Genomic DNA, 24,425 nt, shown 5'->3' with positions numbered 1-24,425 from the left:
GCAACCCTCACATACCTTGTCAAGAATAGGTATCATTAAAAGCCCTTTCACCAGTTCTTTGCTTCTCAATTGACTCAAGCTTTTGAAATTCAAATGCCCAAAACGATAGTGGTATAACTATCCTTCCTCTTCAGTATTAAAAGTAGCTAAACACTGAACAATAGTAGCATTGAGATTCACCTTAAATGTTTTGTTTTTGGCAAGGGAGGCCTTGAGCACTAGACGTTGCCTTTCATCAAACATCTTTTTGTGTCTTTGGTGCATTGTTATTGTGTAGTCTTTCTCCAAAAGTTGTCCCAGACTCAGCAAATTACTCTTCATTGTTGGAACGTACAACACATTATTCATGTAACTAGATTTGTCATCCTTGCGAGTGATCAAAACCTTGCTCGCTCCTTCAGCCATGATCACACTGTTATCTACAAATCTCACACTACTTTTTATGCTTGTGTCCAGGTCGATCATCCATTCTCTCCTACCCGTCATATGGTTTGAACACCCCATGTCCAAGTACCAACATGATTCATCCTCTGCATGGCTCGTTTCGTTTTACAGCAACACGTGGTCTACTTCATGGTTACACTTGTTCAGCACATGATTCAAACCTTGATCACACTAGTCCAACGCATGGTTTGGTTCTTGCTCATATTTGTCCTGCATCAACCTCCAGCGTAAATCTTCTTCAACATGCTCCATAGTGCTCATTAATAGCACATGATCAGATTTTGAATCCCATGTGTCTTGTGCAAGATTCGCCGCTTCATCATTCTTGCTTTTCTTCATAGCTTCATTATGCCAACACTCTGCAGAATAGTGCCAAAATTTGTTCCATGTGTAGCATTGAATGTTCCTCTTATCATAGTTCTTTCTTCCTCTGCCTCTTGACTACCTACCACCTCTCTTGTTTCCCTCTCTTTGCTCACTGCCATTATCTTCAGTAGATTGTTCAGAGGAGTTTGCATTTCTACCTCCAATTCGTCCACCTCATAACCGTCCTCTGCCCCTTCCAACTCCACGACCTTTGAACTTTTGATCATTTCTGGCTTGTAAGGCTTGATTTGTGCCTTGATCCACACCTTTCTCCGCATTATTCCTTTCAATCAGTCTTTGCTCATGTGCTTCCAGAGGATTTTGCAGCTCTTCCACCTTCATAGTTTTAAGATCCTTGCATTCTTCTATGGCCATGACTATATGGTCATATTGAGAAGTTAACGTTCTAAGTATCTTCTCTACAAATTTCCTATCTTTCATGATTTTGTCACAGGCCATCATTGTGTTCACCAATATTTGGATTCTTCCAATATACTCCACAATCATTTCTTGCTCTCTCATGCACAAGAGTTCATACTGCCTTTGTAAATACTGCAATATGATCTTCTTCAGTTTTCCAGAGTTGCCATAACCTTCTTGCAGAATGTCCCAAACCTCTTTGGTCGTGACAACTTTTGAAACTTTCTGGAAGATTGCAGTAGAGATACACTGATGTAATAGAAATCTTGCTTTGCAGTCAAACTGCCTGTTCTCCTTGTATAGTTTCTTCATCTCTTTTGAGTCACCCTTTGAAGGTTCTTTGAAACCTTTCTTTACAATCTCATCCACTTCTTGGAAGCCTAAAATTGCTTCCATCTTAACACACCAATCGTCATAACCTTTGCCATCAAACATTGGCAAATTGCTATGAACCATTCCAGCCATTGCTTCTCACAAAACTTTCTTCTTCTTAATGTGTTTTGAACTTCACCACTCTTCACTGGATCTCCCAACCTAACGCTCTGGATACCACTGTTAGCCCAACGTGCTTGATGGAATTATGTAGAAGGGTAGTAAAATAGTGTATAGAAAGAGAGGACGAGAAAGGGAGGTAGTTTCTCATTAACTGAAGAAAGAATGTATGAACAATATATGTTGCAATGAAGTAAGAAAACTAATAGTCATAAGACAGTTATTATAGTTGAGAGTTTAGTTTAATCTCAACAGACCAAAATATATTTGTTTGATTACACACTTATTTTCTAATTTTCCAATTTATTTCCATAAAATACTTTGTTAAATATTTAATTTGTGTAAATGACATAAAAGTTAATGACAATACTCATTATTACATGAATAATTAAATATATCATTGTTTGTCATTCAGTGTATATCAACACATTTTATTAACATTACATCTTATTTAAGAAATCAGATATTTTTCCGGTAGAACTCATGTTAAGTAGAGATAACAAAAAGGACCAGGCTGATTGGCTAGTCGGCTAGCCCCACTAGCATATTCATCTCAGTCATCTTGTTAGTCTGACCATCTCTACCATCTCATAAACCTATAAGCCTGTAAGCCCCACCATTCTCCAATCCTGCTAATGTTCAATTACAATTTGAAATATTATCATAAAGCTCAACTCTGCAAATTTAGGAAGTAAGAATGACCTTTCTTTTATCACAAAGAAGAAAAAAGAATTGAGATAATATAAAGAAAGATACCAACTTAACATGTTGGAAACAAAATTGAGAGTTCGCGGTCATCACAGTCCATTTTTACCTTAATAGTGTTATTGGGAAGTCAACTTGCCACATATCACATTAGTGATCGTGAATTAGATCTATTACATGTATAAAATGAATCAAAAGTATGTAACTTGACATTAGTTATGATATTATATCTAAAATAATAAACATTTTTAGTCATCAAAAAAGGATGAAAATATAAAACATGTGTTGTTAGTTAATGCGTCGACTCCAATCGATAAAATCGAATGTGGTTCATAACCAAAAACTACATGAAGAGCCATATGGTAGTAAATATTGATGAACTACTAAAATAAAACATAGATAAATTAGGAATCATCACTATATAAAGAGATATGCTAACTTAAAACTTGCAAACATGTTTCAGATCTAGCTCTGCCAAAGGATGAGAAATAAATAAGTTCATTAAGGACACTAATGGGTGGGGGAGAAAACAATTCTAAACTAAATGTCTCTAACAATCAACTGACATTCACTGATAACAAAATATTTCACCATTATAACAAAATTTTAATCTAACAGAAGCTAAATTCAAAGGCAACCAAAGATAAAAGCTAAAAGAAATAGATGCATTTTCACACTGCTAAATCAGTTACCAACATAGTAAAATGTCAATGTCGGGCACCAAAACAAAATCTCGTAAGACCAGGAAATAATCCATAAAATGAATTGAAACAAAAAATACATATGTAACCAAAACACACACTCAATCAAACACCAAAACAAAAGTGACTAATATTTGGCTTTTGTATTGAAGGGGGTCAATCTTTTTTTAAAATTTACGTATCTAGGTCGCTTTTTGAATTTATTACGTATCTAAGCTAAGTCTTACATGGGGTTGACGATTTCATCTGAAGAAGTTGTCAATGGCACAAACGACTTCTTAATAATATTGAAGATCGGAGACCGCTAGAACCAATCATTCCATCAGCCCGGCTAGCCTATCCATCTCAGCCATCCCAACCATTCTGTAAGTCCGTCCATATCATAAGCCCATAAGCTTCACCGTTCCTCCATCCTGCTAGTGTTCAATTACAATTTTAAAATATTATGATAAAGCTCAACTCTGCAAATTTAGGAAGCAAAAATTTCCCTTCTTCCATCACAAATAAGAAAGAAGAATTGAGATAGTATAAAGAAGAAAGATAGTAACCTAAAACAGAAGCATAATCGAGAATTCACAGTCACCATAGTCTATCATAGTCGTCAATGCTATATACATCATTTTCAAAGAAAATGAACCTATTTTGGTACATAGCCCTAATATTTACATTCCATTGATATAATCATTCAAAATCAAAAAGCAAAAAGCACTTACTATTGAAGATTTCAGGTCACAAAGAAACTTCACAGTTCTTTGAATTTTGTAATTTCATAATCATGGTCACGGTCAGAGGACCAAGGCCAAGCTCATAGATTTTGGAATCTAGCTCGTTCAGCCTGACCATCCCGTCCAAACAAAAACTAAAAACCCATATCATGAAAACTAAAAACTGAAGCTAAGAAAAACAAGATAATAAGAGCCTGAAACAACTTCTTTTAGAACCATAAGACGAAAAGAAATATGGTTGAAGAAGACCTAACCTTCAAGTTGATACTCATCCAAAAAGACATAGAAGAGCAAATTTTGAAGAAAAAGAATAAGAAGTGGAACCAAGTAATACAAGTTTAATTACCTAAACTTCAATGCCATAATGATCAAATAAGAAGATGAAGGACCAGAAAAGTAATACAGGTTGAAGAACCAAGACTTAAATAAATAGTCACCTTTAATGAAGAAGAGAGGACGAAAAATTTAAATAATAAATAGCTAAAAACCTGTGTCTTATCATATTTCTAATATTGTTTTCTTAGATAATTGACTCATATCATATTCCATCACTAAAAGAAAAATATTTCAATTTTTAATTTTATCTCAACTACCTTATAATTTGTCACAGAACTGTAATTTATAAGTAGTTGATATCTCAAATTAATTTATAACTTATAAATTATTATATTAAATTTGAAGTATTTAGTAAAGTGATAAACTACACGTTAAAAGTAAAATAATATAAAAAAAAATGTAATTATAGAAAATTTAGTATAAAATGAATTTTTTATTTTTTGTTAGGAATATTATTATGTAATTATAATTTTAAACTTTTAAATAATTAAATTTTGATTAATTTTTTTAATACTTCTATTTACTTTTTAAATATTATATATGTTTTTTACTTTGACAAATAATTTTATTTGAATGAGTTGATTTAATGAGTATTAATCAACTTTGGTTTTTATTTATGCTTATAAGTTTATTTATTTTTATTTATAATTTAAACCGACGTTACATTCATTTTTTAAAACTTTATCACCTATAATTTTCACATAGTATCAAGTAAGGAAACATTAATTACTTCAACCGTTAATGTTAAATATTTTTTAAGAAAAATTACATAAAAAATTAAAAAATAACTTAAAAAGGCTAAAAATAATATAATAATTAATTACTTTTACAAAATTAAATCTTCAGTTTTTTTAGTTTGGATATTTGTGAAATCTATTTAATATGATTCTTAATTTTTTTTTCCCATTTCAACTTGGTTTCTTTTAAAATGATTGTTTTTTTTTTCTTACACTTTCCATCGTCTTTTTTTCCCTTTCTTCACGATGACAATTTCTTCAACACCAACCTTTCTCGTCTCAAAAACCTTTATCTCTTTGACAACGTCCTCTCCGACAAAATGTTCCAAAATTATTCCTAATTCTAGTGATTAATCCTCAAAATTATTCCTAATTCTATAGATTATTCCTAATTCTCCGAAACACTGTTTTACAAATTAAAAAATTAACTTTATTAGATTAAAATGATTATATTCCTTTATTTTTTAAATTTAAGAACCAAAATATATTAATGTTTGAAAAAAAAGGCACTAAAAACATTAAATAGTTACAAAATGCAAGTTAAACTTGAGTCGAAGTAATTTACCAATTATTATAAACTATAAACTTTTAAGATATATTAATTTAAGATAATTTGTCAAATATCTGTTTATTGGTGAAACTAATTTATAAGCTAATTGTTAATTTGATTAACATTACTAAAAATACTTTAGATATATATTTTTGAATAGTTTTTTTAATGAGGTCCAGCAAAAGATTTTAGAAGTAAAAATGGGATAAATATAGCAATTAAAACTAAATGTATTTCCCAATTTGAAAAATAATGAATGCATTATGCATACATACACATTAAATCATTATTAATTATTAGTAGTGGTATTAATTATTAACATTAATTATCGGGCATTAAAATTATTGCATAATAAATCGTGCATGTTTGAATGTGTTGAACGGTCGTGTTGCTTCACCATCATTAATAAAAACAAGCATAAATGAACATTGTTCCTTGATATACCTTGACATTGTTCGCACAAACAACCCTAAGATATGTTCGTTTATGGCTTCAAGCAAATAATAGTAAAAAATGAGTGAACTTTTCTTTGTGTTATGGTCATAACCAAGTGGGCCTTGACATAGGGATTATTTGGGTTTGAACTTTGCAAATGTGACCACTTTTCTATCCTGCAAAGCCCAATAACCAAAATATCAACAAATTGACCTTAAAAGTTACAAATATAAGTTATACCTAGAGGCATTATATTTTCTACTTTTGAACCATAATATATAATAATAATAATAATAATAATAATAATAATAATCATTAATAGTAAATAAAAATATTGATAGGTTATTACCATAAGGATAAGGGCAATTACCAAGTTTTATTTAATAAAATGCGGAAAAACCATAGTATTAAGAGTTTTAATTATTCTCTCACTGTCTGTTAGACCTAATTTCATCATCATCAATCACTTAGAATGAGTCTTGTAATACATTCTATTCACCAACAACAACTACTACTCACAAACTCATACCAAACAGAAAAAAGAGAAAAATAAATAACCCTATAAACATTATTACCAAAAATTTCCGAATGGCCATTGCATGATTTTCATAGTTTCCTTTTAAATAGTTACATAGGAAGGCAATCTAGCAATAGAATCTCGAATTGCCCTAATTTAATTTAAGAAAACGTGTTTAGGGAAAAGGATTAACCGCTTATAGGCGGTAAATAGTGCGGTGACCGGGAAATGAAGGTCAAATTTTACTACCGCCACGCCACCCTTATTTTCTCTTGTTCTTATATCACATCGTTAACTCTCTTTGGTTCTCTCTTTTATTTTCGCGTTGTTGTCTCTTCTTTCTCTCGCTTTGTTTGCCCAGAAAATCAGAGAGAAAAAATAATCCTCTTTGAAATTCAAACTGAGAGAGAAAAAAAGAGAAACTTCTTCTTAGAAAGCCATGCTGTTCTCTTCAGCACTTCAACGTTGACGCTTTCTGAGGAATCACAAAGGCAACAGGAAAAAGCTTTGTTACACAAAGCATTTTTGCTATTTATCTTTTTTTTTTTCTCTTTCGATTTTCTATCTTTTTTTCTCAGGACTTCGCAGTTCGGGGACTTGGCGATCACTCTGTAAATTTCGGTTTCCTTCGCTCTAATTCATCCTCACGTTGCTTTACATTGAAGTAATGCGAATTTTGCTTGCGATTCTCTTTATATTTCAGGATTTGGCTCCTCTGAGGTGATCTCTTCGTGGAGTTAGCGGTTAGGATTCTCGCTTCTCGTTGATTCCTCGGGGATAGATCTGAAGTGTACTAATTACTCTTGTTTGAATGAGAAGCCTGAGGTTCTAGAATTTTGAATTCTTTTGGAGTTTGGAAATATGATTTGAAGTTGAAGAGGGAGAGTGTGCTGTTTCTGCTCTTTGTTGTTGAAGATGAAGAGGTCTAGAGATGAAGTTTTCACGAGTTGTTCTCAACTCAAACGGCCTGTGGTGTCTGCCCGAGGAGAAGCGTAAGTTTTTATTTTGTTATCTTCAATTTTGTTAGACTGTGCTCGTGTTTTGATTTTGCTATTTTTCGTACTTGATGAAGCATTTGGCTCTTCAATCGAGTGGTGAGGCTTTTCATTTTTTGGTACCGTGAAGTTTTTTGTTTTCGTGTTCTTACGTGAAATCGAAGGAGTTTCAATGGTTGTTCTGCTTTATAATCTGTTTTTGCGGGTTTAGGCTTTAGTGAAGCGTGTAGTTTTGTTTTCCTTGAATTGTTTGACGTTGTGAAATGAGATCGGATGTTTCTTGTCTGCGATAATGTTTGAATCGTTCTCATCATTAGTTGATTTTTAGGTTTTATTTGTGTCTTGAGTTATTGTTCTAAAAATTTTATGAATTTTTTTGAATGAAGGTCTGGGCAACCGCAGATGGCAAATGGAGGTGCTCAGAAATTGACAACTAATGATGCCCTAGCATATCTTAAAGCAGTAAAGGATATATTTCAAGATAAGAGGGACAAGTATGACGACTTTTTGGAGGTTATGAAAGATTTCAAGGCTCAAAGGTTTGATCATGTTGTAACATATTCTTTGTCCACCTCGCCTTCTGCCTGTTCATTATTTTTGTATCATATTGGGAAAGAGGATCATGGTTTTGTTAGTGGAACTTGAGTTGTGTTTCCCTTTGGTGCATTGTAGAATTGATACCGCGGGTGTCATTGGAAGAGTGAAGGAACTGTTTAAAGGCCATAGAGATCTTATATTGGGATTTAACACCTTCTTGCCTAAGGGGTATGAAATCACACTTCCGTCAGAGGATGAACAACCTGCTCCAAAGAAACCTGTTGAATTTGAAGAAGCTATAAATTTTGTGAACAAAATAAAGGTAAGTGCACTGTTATTAATATTTCCTTTACTGATTTGTTTTCAACCAATGTATTGTTTTTGTTTTGAGCCTGATGGTTTCTTATCATGCAGACTCGTTTTCAAGGCGACGATCATGTGTACAAATCATTTCTTGACATATTGAATATGTACAGAAAGGAAAACAAGTCTATTACCGAGGTCTACCAGGAGGTATGTGTGTTTGCCTATGTGATGTGTTGTAATGCTATTGTCCTGTAAATATGTTATATTATCCTTTTTCTTTTCTTTTTGTTCCTCTTGTAATGCTAATATTTCTTTTGACTCTCATTTTAATCATTTGGATTTCTTCAGGTTGCTGCTATTTTCCAGGACCATCCTGATCTTCTTGATGAGTTTACTCATTTTCTTCCAGACGCTTCTGCAGCTGCCTCTACACATTATGCGTCTGCAAGAAATTCTCTTCTCCGTGATAGGAGTTCGATGCCAACAGTACGGCCAATGCATGTTGAAAAGGTTTGACTCCAATTGTTGTGCCCCTCTTTGTTGTTGAAGGAATACCTAAACCTAAGGAGATGAGGCGAGGTGGCAGATGGGGTCAGCACCCCTTGCACATTGAAGTGCTGCCCCTTCAGTGAGGTTCTTGCCTCTGGTGCATTTATGGTTCCAGTGAAGCACACCCTCTACATATTACTGATATCTGAAAATGAACCTAAAATGCCAAAATTGGGTAAAAGAGTTATGATGAAAATAAAATAAAATTTACACTTGGTGTTTGGAAGTCTTGCCAGCTGATAGGTTTTGTAAATTGAACATCTAAATCATTTGTTTTTTACTGAAAATGTCATGCTTAGCAGTCAGTCTTTGATTATTTGAGAGCCCACCTTTTGTCTTTGATGACCTTTGTTGCTTTGTCCCTATGAGTTTTATGGTTGCTTATCAAGTTAACATTTTACTCATCTGCATGCCAGCGAGAAAGGACCATGGCTTCACATGGGGATCGTGACCCCAGTGTTGATCGTCCTGATCCCGATCAGGACAGAGGTTTGTTAAGGATAGAAAAGGAGAGGAGACGTGCGGAGAAGGAAAAGGAACGCAGAGAAGATAGAGACAAGAGAGAACGTGAAAAGGATGACAGAGATTATGAGCATGATAGGGAGCGATTTCCTCACAAACGGAATCGTAAGGTTGAGGACTCTGGAGCTGAACCATTGCTTGATGCTGATGAAAATTTTGGTATGCGTCCTATGTCAACAGCTTGTGATGATAAAAATTCTCTGAAAAGTGAGTATGACATTACTTATGAACTTATTTTGTGTAATTTTACCTTTTTCCTAATTAATTAATCACTAATTGTGGAACCTGTTTTGCTGTTTAATCGGGTAAGAAATAAATGAACGAAAAGAAAATCCAAAAAACATGTGAACTTAAAATTAATCAATTACTGCTAATAATTGTCATCACTTTTCTGCCTCATACAATGCTAAACTATTAAACTGAAAAAGATTTGATTTCTTTTGGTGATGGAATCATCTATAGTAAAAAAGTGCTTTGAATCTTTATATTTATTATCTAGGGCTATGTAAGTATTTTCCTTATTTTGTGTAAATGAAGGACCTAATTTATTCCAAATATTTTAAACTCATCCCCTCCTTTTGTGGTTTGTTACATACCTTAAATTTTGTGATTTCAGGTATGTACAGTCAAGAGTTTGCTTTCTGCGAAAAAGTCAAAGAAAAATTACGAAATCCTGATGACTATCAGGAATTTTTGAAGTGCTTACATATTTACAGCAGGGAAATAATTACCCGACATGAGTTGCAGTCATTGGTATGGGTTTGCATATTTACTTTTATTAGATACTCGATTTTAGTGATAAGTTCTGTCAAGATGAGTGACTTAAATTTATTAATCTATGTTGGTTTGGCTGGCAATGAACATTGATTGACCTTAATTCCTTATAAAATTGGTGTGTTGGAAACTACGGAGTTTATTTGCATGAAACAAGTGGTGTGTTGTGAACTATCAATTCGGAGAATAAAGTTGTGCCAGGCAAACTTTGGCTTGGACCAGGGGGACAAATCTACATGGATAATGAAGTCCCAGGACTTAGAATAGAATAAAAAAGTTGAAGAAATAATCAATTTCCATGCAATAAATGTTAATACTATTAAGGAAATATGTTGAAGGAAGACCGTTTTGAGCAGAGTGTTGGAGTAGCTATTGAAGGAATGGATTTCAATGGCTTTGAAGAAATTTACGTCGACAGTGAAAAATCTAGCATGTTTATCGAAGTAGTATGCTTTGGTTGCTCAGTAGCAATGCTCATTTCACAGGCACCATTCATAGTTTTTTTGTGTACAGAGGTTGTATCAAAGTTAGAATCTATGACCCATGCCACACCCAAGTTGACTCTAGTGGGTTTCACTTTGTAATTCATTTGGATAGGAAATCTGGAACAAGAGAGTTTATCCCCTTTTAGTTGCACCATGTCTGTATGCTCCCAATCATCCCCATAAAAGTTGTCTTTCCAAATGTCATCAGAATAAAAAAGAAAACCAGGAAACTTCCTTCAACCAGATTAGGCCTGAATCTTGATATGCTTTTGCCCAAATCACCTTGTGCGTTATACAGAAGTCACATTCGAGGTCGAGATTAATATAGATCTGACATTAACCCTGATTTCAATCCTTTTAAGATATTCCATTCAATTTGCATTAGCTTATCTTAATAATTTTATCTGAGAGAGATGTTTGGTACCATTTTGCAAGATTGCTTTCTGATTTGGAGAGTGAAGACAAGTAGCTCCAGAAGGAGCAGCTGGAATGGATAAACACATTTGTCAAAAGACCACAAAATTGGGGTTTCCTGGATTTGGGATTGAGACTGTAATTGGGGGACACAAATTTTGGGCCAAAGACTACAGTTCCTGTCTTGTAATTGTAACAGTAATGTAAACCTTGGACTGTCAGTCAAACATTCAAATCCTCTGGCCCACAATGCAGTTGTTAATTTTTCTTGCGAGATAGGGATGACCAACCTGATTTGAATGGTTGGGCCAGACCAAATTTATTTTGAGTCTATAAAATGACAGGACTACACAGCTAACTGCTAGAGATTACGAAGTGTTAGAGTTAGCTTTTCAATCACAATGTTTACATCAGATACAATTGCTGTTGAATAAATTATGGTTTATGTTATTTATAAAGTGATTAGTTTCTTTGTGTGTAGTTTCAGTCTTTGACCATTTATTCTTGACAGATCTGGCATACTGTTCCTTCTAAATCCCCTTTTTCTTCCCTTGTCTATCTATAAAATATGACAACCTTGCTGCTTCAACTTCAATAATTTGCTACACTGTGTTAATTGAATTTGTTTATGAGAAACTATAATAGACTAGTTCATTGATATCTTTCTGGAACTTCATTCCTCTCCTGAAAACTTATATGTAGAATATGATGTTAAAACATGACGATAAATGGTTTTTCTCTTGATCAATATGAGAAACAGCTCAACCTGCTTTTACTGTATTTCATACTATATATTTACCTTGATGTGTACTCCTTGTGCGATGCTATATGATTGACTCTTGGTCATTTATTCTTCCAGGTGGGCGATTTACTGGGAAGCTATCCAGATCTTATGGAGGGGTTTAATGAATTTTTGCTACAATCTGAAAAAAATGGTATATTCAAACTAATAGTATATTACTTTCCATGAAGTTCAATTTTTAAATTTATGTCTAATCAGATCCTATGATACAGATGGTGGATTTCTTGCTGGTGTTATGAATAAAAGTAAGATGTTTTTCAGTTTTCTGATATATGCTCCCCTTTTTAGTTTTATGTGAAATGATCTGGGTTCATAGGAACTTGTGCAGTTTTATTGTCTGATCCCAAAATGTCCTCGTTTGTGTTTGTTAGAGTCCTTATGGAATGATGGACATGGACTGAAACAAATGAAGGTTGAAGACAGGGAAAGAGAAAGGGATCGAGATAGAGACCGTTATAGGGATGATGGGATGAAAGAAAGGGACCGTGAGTTTCGAGAACGGGATAAATCCACTGTGATTGCCAACAAAGATGTTTTAGGTTCTAAGATGTCTCTATATCCCAGCAAGGATAAGTATTTATCAAAACCTATAAATGAGCTGGACCTTTCTAACTGCGACCAGTGTACACCTAGTTATCGGCTCTTACCAAAAAATGTAGTTATTTTATCTGTCTCTTTGTATATTGTCTTTTTCTGATGGAATCTCTGAGATCCTCTTGCTGATTGTTTTGCGTGTATATTGTCTGTGCTTACGCAGTACCCAATACCTATAGCTAGCCAGAAAACAGAACTTGGTGCTGAAGTGTTGAATGATCACTGGGTGTCTGTCACTTCAGGAAGTGAGGATTACTCCTTCAAACATATGCGCAAAAATCAGTATGAAGAGAGCTTGTTTAGATGCGAAGATGACAGGTAAGATCTTTTTAGTGATGTTTAAGCACATTTTAAAATACCTGTTTTCTTGATTAATCTTCTAGGGGTGATCACTGTCACAGTTTCCATATTATTGTAGTTTTTGTTTTTGCCATCATTGGGTTGATTAAAACATGATTTCAGTAAGTTGTCTATCACTTGCACTTGCTGATATTATGTTAACTGCTTTGCAGGTTTGAACTTGACATGTTGTTAGAGTCAGTGAATGTGACAACCAAACGAGTAGAAGAACTGTTAGACAAGATCAATAATAATACAATTAAAGGAGACATCCCAATTCGTATTGAGGAGCACTTAACAGGTATATGGTCTTTTCAATTAATCAGGGGAATTGGTTACAGCAGATATACAGTGTAGGGTAATTTCTTGAACTTTTTCATATCTTTATGTGATTGTTTTTTCTGTCTGTTGTTTTAGCTATAAATCTTAGGTGTATTGAACGATTATATGGTGATCATGGGCTTGATGTGATGGAAGTGTTAAGGAAGAATGCACCTCTAGCTTTGCCAGTGATATTAACACGCTTGAAGCAGAAACAGGAAGAGTGGGCTAGGTGCCGTGCTGATTTTAGTAAAGTTTGGGCTGAAATATATTCTAAGAACTATCACAAATCTCTTGATCATCGTAGCTTCTACTTTAAGCAGCAGGATACAAAAAGCCTTAGCACCAAAGGTAACAAATAATGTTTCATTTCGATTATGTTGAATTTCTCAAAGCTTTTAATGTTTGAATATTCTCTTATGTTTGCAAATTTTTAATTATGTGAGATAATCTGTGGATATACCTAAACATGAGTTGCCAATCTAACCTATAGTGCTGCTGTTGCAATGTGGGCCTTGCAGCTTTGGGCCACTTTGTTAAAGTCCATCAGTCACTGCTTGCTGTTGTGGCAGCTATGGTGGCACAAATCATAGCCATATTTGGGTTATTTGTTGCATTAAAATGCCTAACCTTGACTAATGGTTGAAAGCCCTTGTTTAGCCATACAATACTGCGTCATTTAAGGTCTATTTTGGGTGCAATTTCATGAGTTGTCTCCCTTATTTGGGGTTTTAAGTATATGTTGGTGGTTATGATACAACAATTATTTCCATGTTCTTGACACCTTTCTATTTTCTTGACACCTTTCTTTTATCAATTTTTTTACAGCCTTGCTGGCAGAAATCAAAGAAATTAGTGAAAAAAAACGCAAAGAAGATGATGTTCTTCTTGCTATTGCTGCTGGAAACAGACGACCAATTCTACCAAACTTGGAGTTTAAGTATTCTGATCTAGATATTCATGAAGATTTGTATCAGCTCATAAAATATTCCTGTGGAGAAATTTGCACAACCGAACATGTGGATAAAGTTATGAAGGTTTGGACAACATTTTTAGAGCCCATGCTTTGTGTTCCTTCTCGACCCCAGGGTGCAGAGGATACAGAAGATGTTGTCAAGACTAAGAATAATAGTGTCAAGAATGGCACTGCAAGTGTTGCTGAAAGTGATGGTAGCCCTGTTGTGGGTGCTACCGTCATGAATCAAAAGCATATAAATGTTTCCAGAAATGGGGATGGTTGTATGCCAATAGATCAGTCAACTTCTAGTAAAGCATGGCAATCAAATGGTGATAGTGGGGTTAGAGAGGATAGGTATCTTGACGACCGTGTATTACTTAAAACTGAAACTTTGGGAAATAATACACAGCATGGTAAAATGAATAATATTGCTTTCCCACCTAATGAACTATCAGGATTTAATAATAAGCAAGACCAGTCTAGTGAAAGGTTAGTGAATGCAAATGTCTCTCCCGCATCTGGAATGGAACAAAGCAATGGAAGGACAAACATAGATAATTTGTCAGGTTAGCAACTTAAACAATGATGCTACTTCTTGATAGTTACCCTTCCGTTAATTGAATGTAATCTGTCAATTATTTCTCATAATCTTCAACTGTTACTTTTTGAGAATGTGCGGAACTGAGATGCAATTTTTTGTACAAGGACTCACTGCCACTCCTGCTAGACCTGTTAATGCATCTGCTGAAGGAGGACCTGATATACCACCTTCAGAGGTACGGATTAACTCTGTACAGCTTATGTCAGTCTCAATTTAAATTTTTCTTGTTGTACATTCATCATTAGGATAAATTTTGAGATTTTATCATTAAACTAATATGCACTGGTGCTAGAGGCCTCTTCCTTTGTGAAGGTATGAGAGGGTCACTGTTTGCAGTCTTGTCCTTTCATTTGCAAAGAGGCTGTTTTACGGTATATGACTGGCATTACTCAGTCATTAGCATCAACACCAATTGCCTTAGAAATCTTGAAGCATTATATTGCAAACAAGATTTTTAGTAGGTGGTTTTTTCTCTCTTTTAATTTGATCAAGTTGATTGTGATAGAAATATGTTCATGAACATCTTGCAATATATATTGTTGATGAAATGAATTGATCTCTCAGATTGTAAATATGAAGATCTGAGTGGTAAGCCATAAGTTGTTAGCTTTTCAGAACAGAGTGTGAAAAACACTCTTTCCTTTGTATTATGTAAAGAACTATAGTGCTTTCCATCCTTGCAAAGTTCATGACTACCGTTGTTCTTCAAATATTTTTCTGCATTATAATGAAAGCAAAGCTGTTGACTGAATATTAATTTAGTTCTCCTTTTAAAACTTGTAATTCTATGCATTGTTACTCATAATGTTTAATTTTATACACCAGTTATCATACGGATTAATTTGGTGATTTTTGTGTTTCTTTATCATGACTTAGGGTGGTGATTCTGCAAGACCAGGTACATCCACAAATGGGGCCATCACTGGAGGCACCAAAGTCCACCGATACCAAGAGGAATCAGTTCGACCCTTCAAAAGTGAAAGAGAAGAGGGTGAGTTATCTCCTAATGGAGACTTTGAAGAAGATAACTTTGCAGTTTATGGAGGTAATGGTTTGGATGCAGTGCATAAAGGAAAGGATGGTGGTATGAGTCGGCCATATCAAGATAGACATGGGGACGATGTTTGTGGTGAAACCAGAGGAGAAAATGATGTTGATGCTGATGATGAAGGTGAAGAAAGTCCTCACAGGTCATCAGAGGACAGTGAAAATGCATCTGAAAATGTTGATGTTTCTGGCAGCGAGTCTGCTGATGGTGAGGAGTGTTCTCGAGAAGAGCATGAGGATGGAGAACATGATAACAAGGCTGAGAGTGAAGGTGAAGCTGAAGGAATAGCTGATGCCCATGACGTTGAAGGAGATGGAATGTCATTGCCGTACTCTGAACGCTTTCTCCTAACTGTGAAGCCACTGGCAAAGCATGTTCTTCCCGTGTTACATGAGAAGGATAGGAATTCACGAGTTTTCTATGGAAATGATTCCTTTTATGTTCTTTTTAGACTTCATCAGGTACAAAAATATCTATTTAGAAATACACCCTCTCATTTTTCATAACCTACACTGTGGATCTCTGCAGTTTCTGTTGTACAAACACCAAAGTTAATTTTCATTTAGCATTATTAATCTGTGTTATTCTATTATTAACAAGAAATTAGGAATAGTTTGTCAGAAATGTAGTGGTGTCTAAGCTACTCTTCTCACTTTGTCTTTGCTTCTCTGTTTTTTTCTAGTTTAATTCTCACTACTTCTAAGTGATTGGGTATCTGTTACCAGTAGATTCATTCCAAAGTGTTTGAGTGTGGCCAGATGACTGTCTTTGGAAAGGTGGTGTTTGTACTAATTGAAATTTGAGGAAGTGAGAGGAACATTTTATGTGTATGGATGCATGTCAATCTTGGGTATCAGTGCGTATGTGTATGGTTTTGGACAAAATAGATGTTTTTTAGTTTATAAGTATTTCCTCTTATTAATGTGAACGTGTGTGCATCTATTGTATATTCATTTTATAATATTTTGTCTTATTAATCTGACAGACATTGTATGAGAGGATACAATCCGCAAAGATTAACTCATCATCTGCTGATAGGAAATGGAAGGCTTCGAGTGATACAAGCTCCACTGATCAATATGACAGGTGATAAACCTATGAAATTTATTATATTACAAATTACAAATTACAATTTTGAACATAAACGTAAATATCTATCTATGCAAGACTGATGTGTCTCCTTTATGCTGTAGATTCATGAATGCCCTTTTCAGTTTGCTGGATGGTTCTTCTGATAATACAAAATTTGAGGATGATTGTCGAGCTATAATTGGAATTCAGTCATATGTCTTATTCACATTAGACAAGCTGATATATAAACTCGTTAAACAGGTCGCATACATAAATTCCACCTTTTATCGTTTGCAAAGCTTATTATCTTTCCTACCATTAAAAGATCTCGTATTTTATTTCAGCTTCAAGCTGTTGCTGCTGATGAGATGGATAGTAAACTTCTACAACTACATGCATATGAGAAATCAAGAAAACCTGGAAAATTTGTCGACATAGTTTATCATGAAAATGCCCGTGTTCTTCTCCATGATGAGAACATATATCGTATTGAATATGTAAGCTTTTATTTTGCCTTCTTGTCTACCTAGGTCTGCTCCTGAATGAAGTTTTAAATAGTATTACAAGTTCTGTAGCGGTAACCTTGTTTATTCCGTTGCAGTCACCTGGAGCAACGAAACTATCTATTCAACTGATGGACTCTGGACATGATAAACCTGAAGTGACTGCTGTTTCGATGGACCCTAATTTTTCAACCTATCTACATAATGACTTCCTGTCTGTTGTCCCTGACAAAAAAGAGAAGTCAGGGATTTTCTTGAAAAGGTATTTGATTAGTCAGTAGAATTATAAATTTAATTGCCTTCTGTTGTTTATTTTTGTGAATTTATTTTATTTTATTCATATTGTCAGGAACAAACGTAGATATGCTGGTGGTGATGAATTTTCAAGCCAGGCTATGGAAGGACTACAGATTATTAATGGTCTGGAGTGCAAGATAGCTTGCAGTTCATCGAAGGTATTTGATATAATAAGATTTCATAGTTTGTATTACCCACTTTAAGCTAGAGTATGATGCCTATTGGATTTTGTTTCTGAATTTCCAGCCTTACAATTTCTCCTCGGTACCTGTTTTTCAGGTCTCTTACGTTTTAGATACTGAAGACTTTTTGTATCGGGTGAGAAGGAAACGAAGAGTCTTGCATCCGAGGAGTTCAGGCACCCATGAACAGGCACAGTCTTCAAACATTCGTTCAAGAAGACTGCAACGATTCCGCAACATGTTTACCATTACATGAATTGTCCATTTTGAGCTGGACATGGTATGCAAAATTCTATATATTGCTAAATGTGTCATGCTTTTAAACATGCAGAACTCATACTTCCAACCAATATAATATCCCTTACTGCTATATCTATATAATATAATGCAAGCTAAAAGTTCATCTATCATTTGTTCTTTTCTAGATGTAGTAATAAACAAAAGGTTTGACTGATAACAGTTGTATGGTTGCCCTTTTCAGTAATACTTGCCAAATGTCATTGGCAGAGGCGCATGAAAACAGCACCCTATACAAGATGATCTAGGGATGCTTATCAGAAATTATTTTTGAAATTTTTTCTGAGCAACCTAATAAATCATACAGAATGGGGGCGTGGAATTGAGGAAAGATTGTTGTATACTGTGTAATCTGATGGCTCACAATAATGTAAATAAAGGTAATTTGTGATGTAACTAGAGGACTTTTTATTTCATTCATCAATATTTTTGTTATTTAGTTTTTTATTTACCCCTTTCACTTTAGCTGCTAAAAATATTGAGGTTATTGATCATGGAACATTCGGTGGCTGCAATTGGCCTGCCGTTTCAAATACAAAGCGTAGACTGAGAGTCTGCCCACAACTTCCTTGTTCTTTTTGTTTCTCTTTTGGTATGGATACAGTAAAATGAGAAGAATGTAGCATACTGAGGGTATTTTTGCTTGTCTTGAAAGCTACTTATCATAGGAGGTCGGTGTAATGATGAATTGAATAGGGCAACTTGCTACAAGAGTATTCTTTTTGAAAAATATGGTACATTTGGACTTTTTGGTAGTAGCTAATGAGGCTAGAAGGATCACTCTGAAAGGAGTTAGTTAAAAAGGTAATGAATTTTACTGTACAAGTTTCATCATTTGTTAGAAGCGTGTGTGATGGTGCAATGAAAGAATTAAAATTTACATAATTTTTTTTAAATCAACATTATGTCTTAGTTATATGTTGTTTAATTTGTTGATATTTGCATTGCTTGATGAACTTGTGTAATGATAATTTCTGATAAACTCTATTTAGATCACAGGCTTCTTGCTTTGCTTTTTAATTGATGAGTCAAGCAAGTGTTGAGTTTCCTGTATATGTGTGATAGATTAGCTTGTTAATTTTCCATTCACTGTATAACAACACTGTTGCCATTGAGTTATGCACAACAGACAAGTTGTGTGAACACACAATCTAAATTCAAATTGGTCGTGAATTATACTTTTCCATCTTTATTCTCATAATAAAACTTCATTCTTATTTTCATATTTAATAAATATAAAATTTGTCATAATGGATGTATATTTGTATCTCTCTCTTTACTAACCTAGATATTAATTAAATAACTATCTTATAAAAAATAAAAACCATAAATAAGAAAATATGATATTATAAAAGATTTACTAAAGATACCATTTTTTTTCAATATCAAAATATAAAAAAAGAGATCATAATTACAAATCTTAAATCATAACATCAAATAATAATTGAATAAAAATTTAATAATTATAAAAATAATAAAACTGACTAAATGTTTCTCGTATAAATAAATTACGAAATTAAAAATTAAATTAAAGTTAACATAAGTTTTTAAGTTATTAAATAAATTAAAGGTATTTTAAAAATTTAAAACGAGAGTATAAGGATGAGTATTGGATAAATGTTGAGAAGAGAGGATATATATATATTATTTTAGTTTCCATATTTAATTTTAAAAATATATATTATCCGTACACATTTATCCAGTCAATTAAAAAATAATCTGTCAAAATCAAAACATGTTCAAATAAAACTGACTAAAAAATATTTATTTGTCATTCTTAATAAAACGCAATTTAATAAAACTAATTATGTTAGTCAACTGATGGTCAGTAGACTAGTAAATACAAGATTTAAATACTGGAATTGATGAAACATATTTTAAATTACATATTTTATTTTACTTTTTTTTATGAACTCTTAATATTAAGTCAAATTACTCAAATTAAGAATGTAAAAAGAAAGCAATTTGGATAACAAATTAAATAGACATATTATGATACCTCCTGGATATTTATTATTCACTAATTACTGTTACTAAGTTTTTTATTTGGACATATAAAAAAAAAACAAGTTATCAAAATTAACTTTTTAATGAAAGAAATATTAATTATTGAATTCACTTTTTATATTTATTTATTTTTCTTATTTAGATTTAAAAATTTAAAGTTTTTTTATTTAGAAATGTTGATTTTTTAAAACTTATACGAGTGAAGATTATTTACGTTTGTTTTTTAAGAAGGACCAAATTGTTTGCACTAGTGATTTATTATGCAATATTATTTGAATAATATTTTACAATTAATTTTTTATCTGGATTTATATTTTAAGGAACATAAATTCTTAAAAGGAACAGAGCAGAAGAAACATGTAATTCCATAACTCTGTTATGAATTGAGTATGAGGAATCCCAGAAACAAGAACACTCACTCTCCGTGGAAGACAAAACAGAGAAACAGAAGAAGCATTTAGCAATGGTGGAAAGGCTTTCGAACCTCCCTCTCAAGACAATCCCTCCAAAGGTTTATATCCTCAAGTCAGACCCTATGGATATAAAAACAATAATAGAGTTGTCAAATTTTGTTATGCTTGGGCTAACCGGACCCTTTTATATTTGGGTCCCGTTATTTTGACACCTAATTTTTTACACACATTTGACACTCACACGTGTCAAGTTCCAATTGGTTGATTTATTTTATTTTATTTTATTTCAAATTTGGCTTGTGAAATGAAAAAGGTTTCAAAATTTATTTCTTCAAATTGTGTCCTTTATTAGTTTCTTAACCTTTTGTATTGCAGACTTCGTTCTCTCTTTGACGTCTCCTTTTGTTATCTCTTCGTTCTCTCCGTTCGTCTTCTCCGTTTGGTGCTGTCGATCTCCTAGCGTTCTCATCCTCTCCATTGCATTCTGTCGTTCTGTCGTTGTCGGAGTTTTGGTGATATGGGAAGTTCCGGACTTGACCTTCGTTGGACGAAGGTAAATGGCTTTTCAAGAAGGCGTTTTAAGAGTCAGACACTTAGGACACCGTACACCGCAAATGTAGTTGTTAGAAAGAAAAATGAGTAATTATTGTATTTGACTTGAGTCTTAGGACAAGAACAGGACATTGTAATTTAACATATTTGGTTCAATATAATAGAACTTCCATGTTTGGTTGAATCAATTTATTTAATTCATAATTGCAAATTGATTGTGTCTTTTATTGAAGTGTTTTATTTTTTGATTTGCAAGTGATAAGGATTGTGAAAAATAATGAAGTAATTGTTGTGCTTTGATGAATATAAGTGAATTGGAGAAGATAATGGGGGAAAACTATGCAATGTAATCGTTTACAATGGCCATGTAAACGATTACGTGAATCTTACTAAGATTATGGACAACCTGTTTAACAAAAGGAGCCACATGGTAAAACATAGGGGACCACAACTGCAGTTCTGGTACCTCTGTTGTGAAAATGAGGCCTGTAATCGTTTACAAGCAGTCTGTAAACGATTATGTGAGCCTGAACAAGCATTTGGACATCCTGTTGAACTGAAGGAGCCACCAGTGGTAACATAGGGGACCACAGTGTGTTTTTTACCAAATCCAATGGTTTAAAGTGTGTTTTTAGGTTTTTGAGTGAAGAAAGGCTTGAAGTTAAGGTTCTAAGTCCTCCATGATGTACGGGTGGACCACCCAAGTTCAGAATGTTGATTGAAGTGAGGATGTGCTATGGATGCTGTGAAAATGAGGCCTGTAATCATTTACAAGCAATCTGTAAACGATTACGCGAGCCTGAACAAGCATTTGGACATCCTGTTGAACTGAAGGTGCCACCAGTGGTAACATAGGGGACCACAATGTGTTTTTTTATGAAATCCAATGGTTTAAAGTGTGTTTTTAGGTTCTTGAGTGAGGAGAGGCTTGAAGTTAAGGTTCTAAGTCCTCCATGATGTAGGGGTGGACCACCCAAATTCAGAATGTTGATTGAAGTGAGGATGTGTTATGGATGCTGTGAAAATGAGGCATGTAATCGTTTACAAGCAATCTGTAAATGATTACGCGAGCCTGAACAAGCATTTGGACATCCTGTTGAACTGAAGGAGCCATCAGTGGTAACATAGGAGACCACAATTTTTTACCAAATCCAATGGTTTAAAGTGTGTTTTTAGGTTCTTGAGTGAGGAGAGGCTTGAAGTTAAGGTTCTAAGTCCTTCATGATGTAGGGGTGGACCACCCAAGTTCAGAATGTTGATTGAAGTGAGGATGTGCTATGGATGCTGTGAAAATGAGGCTTGTAATCGTTTACAAACAAGCTGTAAACGATTACGCGAAAGAGACGAATAATGAAAACACGAAAGAGACCAAAAAATAATGTTTGCTTAGGGTTCATAAAACACAACATGAATATATAACGTCAAAGAGAACAATGCGAGAAGGGCAGAAAGAGAACCCAAACAGTGCGAGAAGGGAACGAAATGACGACACACCCACACAATGCCAAAGCCACCCAAAACTAGCCAACGCGAAATAGAGCTTATCTTGCGAAAGATAGCTTTTTTGGGTAGAGATGATACAAACGATGCAATGGAGAAACCAAAGGATGGGAGAAATGAAGCAACGGGGAATGGAAAGAGTGATGGGAGTCAGGAGCCAACAAGCTTCAGAAACAAAGTGAAAAAGAACAAAACCAAACCGCCAAATGAAATTTTATATACTCACAATTCCTATTCTACCCTCGTCAGTTTTTAGAAAAAGCAATTCCATTTAAAAGAAAAAACCCAATATAATTTTGACACCCGGCCGGTGTCAAAATTGTGTCAAATAAGGGTGTTAAAGAAACATTTTCGTTTATATTTAGCCTATTTTTTATTGACCCATATCCTAGGGGTTTTTTATAAAGCCCTTTGCCTCCAAAACCCCATCAAAGGAGATGTAAACGAAGTAGGGCCGGATCAGCCCCCAAGCCCCAAAACATCATCAAATGGAAAAGCTCGGACTATCGCTCCCAATGCCTCCGCTCCCTCCCTCTCCCTCGTCTCATCAACAACTCCCACTCTGCTTCCCTTCACCGCCCTCAACGTTGACTCCTCCTCTTCCTCCGTTGCATCCAAAAAAGAACGCTCTTAGAGCGCCCGCCAGCTCTCCTGGGTATGCCTTCTCAAATGCCAGCAACTCGCTGCCTCGCTTGGTTGGCTCTACGGCGGCTTCTTCCACCTCGCCCGCACCGCACATCGTCGGATCGTGGACTCGTCGCGGCTTTACCGCGCGATCTGCGTCTTCCTCGTGGTGGTGATTGTGCTCTTAGGGTTCGAGCTCATCACGTATTTCAAGGGTTCGCATTTCAGGCGCCCCGATCCCAGTGGCGTCCTAGGCATGCTCGTCGTTTACGCCGTGTGGGTCGACGTCCTGGGTATGGTTAGTGATAATTCTCATTTCTTTCTTAATATATAGCATTCTTTTATTTCTTTATATAGTGAAGCAGATTACTACAGTGTAGCCATTAGTGCCTTTTTTTCAAATATTGATTTCTGACATTACTTCTAATTGTCCTTGTACTTTCAGTTCCGATTATATCTGCCAAGCGTTTTATGCGAAAACCAACACTAATAAATTTGTATTCATTGGCAGACTCTTGAATTCAAAATCCTTTTACAGTTAAATAACTCAGCCATATTTTCTTCAACATATAACAATTAGGTCTGCTCCATAGGTAATTTAAGGTTTATGTCTTTTAATGTTTAATTTGTTTAATGATTTTATGTGACATTGTGTTTTATGTTTAGATTTAGCATTAGATGTGTTGGAATGGTGATTGATTTGGCTGATATTGAAGGTTAACATAAAGAGGTATTTCATGAATAGTCTTCTAATTAGCGTTGCTTTTGAGGTGGTAGTGCAGGGCCTACACATACACAAATTCTGTTTTGAAATTTGAAATTATATTCAATGTTTCTATTTGTTATCTGATGAGAGAAAGTGGAGACTTCAAAATTAAGGAATGTGTTTGAATATGGATTTGGCGTAAAATGTAAGGCATCATCAGTTCATCTTTTTCCTGTGACTTTTCTACCCTATTTGGTATGAATATGATTTGTAATGTCAGATTTCATTAAAGGAATGCTTTTTCACTAAGTAATTAAGCATTATGTAATTCAGGTTGGTCATAACAAAGGGCCCAGAGCTACTGAAGATTGGAACTTTTTAGGAAAGAAATATGCAACGTTTATTTTTTTTTGTTTAATTGCAATTTTATGTTTATGATATCATTAGACCATTGATAATCTACCTGTGAGCTGAATAATTTTTTCTAGTTACTAAATGTTGTGATGATTAACTAGTATGAGACATGAAGCATTCATGCTTGGAACTTCGAAGGGTAATTACTTCAACAAAGAATTTGATCTTTTTATCACAACTGCACCA

General features: G+C 34.3%; 1 protein-coding gene across 6 annotated transcripts; it reads left to right on the top strand.

Annotated features, from left to right (window-relative positions):
* The first annotated feature begins 6,723 nt into the window (after positions 1-6,723).
* Positions 6,724-18,606, top strand: LOC106761938 (paired amphipathic helix protein Sin3-like 4). 6 transcript variants are annotated; one of them, XM_014645566.2, is made up of 25 exons: positions 6,727-7,039; positions 7,132-7,420; positions 7,810-7,962; positions 8,096-8,282; positions 8,375-8,473; positions 8,615-8,776; positions 9,232-9,544; positions 9,954-10,090; positions 11,870-11,945; positions 12,025-12,057; positions 12,184-12,467; positions 12,570-12,724; positions 12,919-13,046; positions 13,163-13,417; positions 13,895-14,590; positions 14,730-14,800; positions 15,502-15,616; positions 15,689-16,134; positions 16,659-16,759; positions 16,867-17,005; positions 17,089-17,241; positions 17,346-17,509; positions 17,597-17,702; positions 17,824-18,006; positions 18,208-18,606. In XM_014645566.2, the coding sequence occupies exons 2-24, from the start codon at positions 7,344-7,346 to the stop codon at positions 17,980-17,982; spliced, it is 4,209 nt and encodes a 1,402-aa protein (XP_014501052.1). In that variant the 5' UTR covers positions 6,727-7,039; positions 7,132-7,343; the 3' UTR covers positions 17,983-18,006; positions 18,208-18,606. The 6 variants fall into 6 exon arrangements, with proteins under 6 accessions (XP_022636295.1, XP_022636293.1, XP_014501052.1 ...); XM_014645565.2 differs by having other exon boundaries at positions 9,232-9,496; positions 15,502-16,134; XM_014645564.2 differs by having other exon boundaries at positions 15,502-16,134.
* The last annotated feature ends 5,819 nt before the right edge of the window (positions 18,607-24,425 follow it).

This window comes from Vigna radiata, chromosome 5 (assembly GCF_000741045.1).
Source record: "Vigna radiata var. radiata cultivar VC1973A chromosome 5, Vradiata_ver6, whole genome shotgun sequence".
Taxonomy (NCBI): domain Eukaryota; kingdom Viridiplantae; phylum Streptophyta; class Magnoliopsida; order Fabales; family Fabaceae; genus Vigna; species Vigna radiata.
This window is presented reverse-complemented; position numbering and strand designations above follow the sequence as displayed.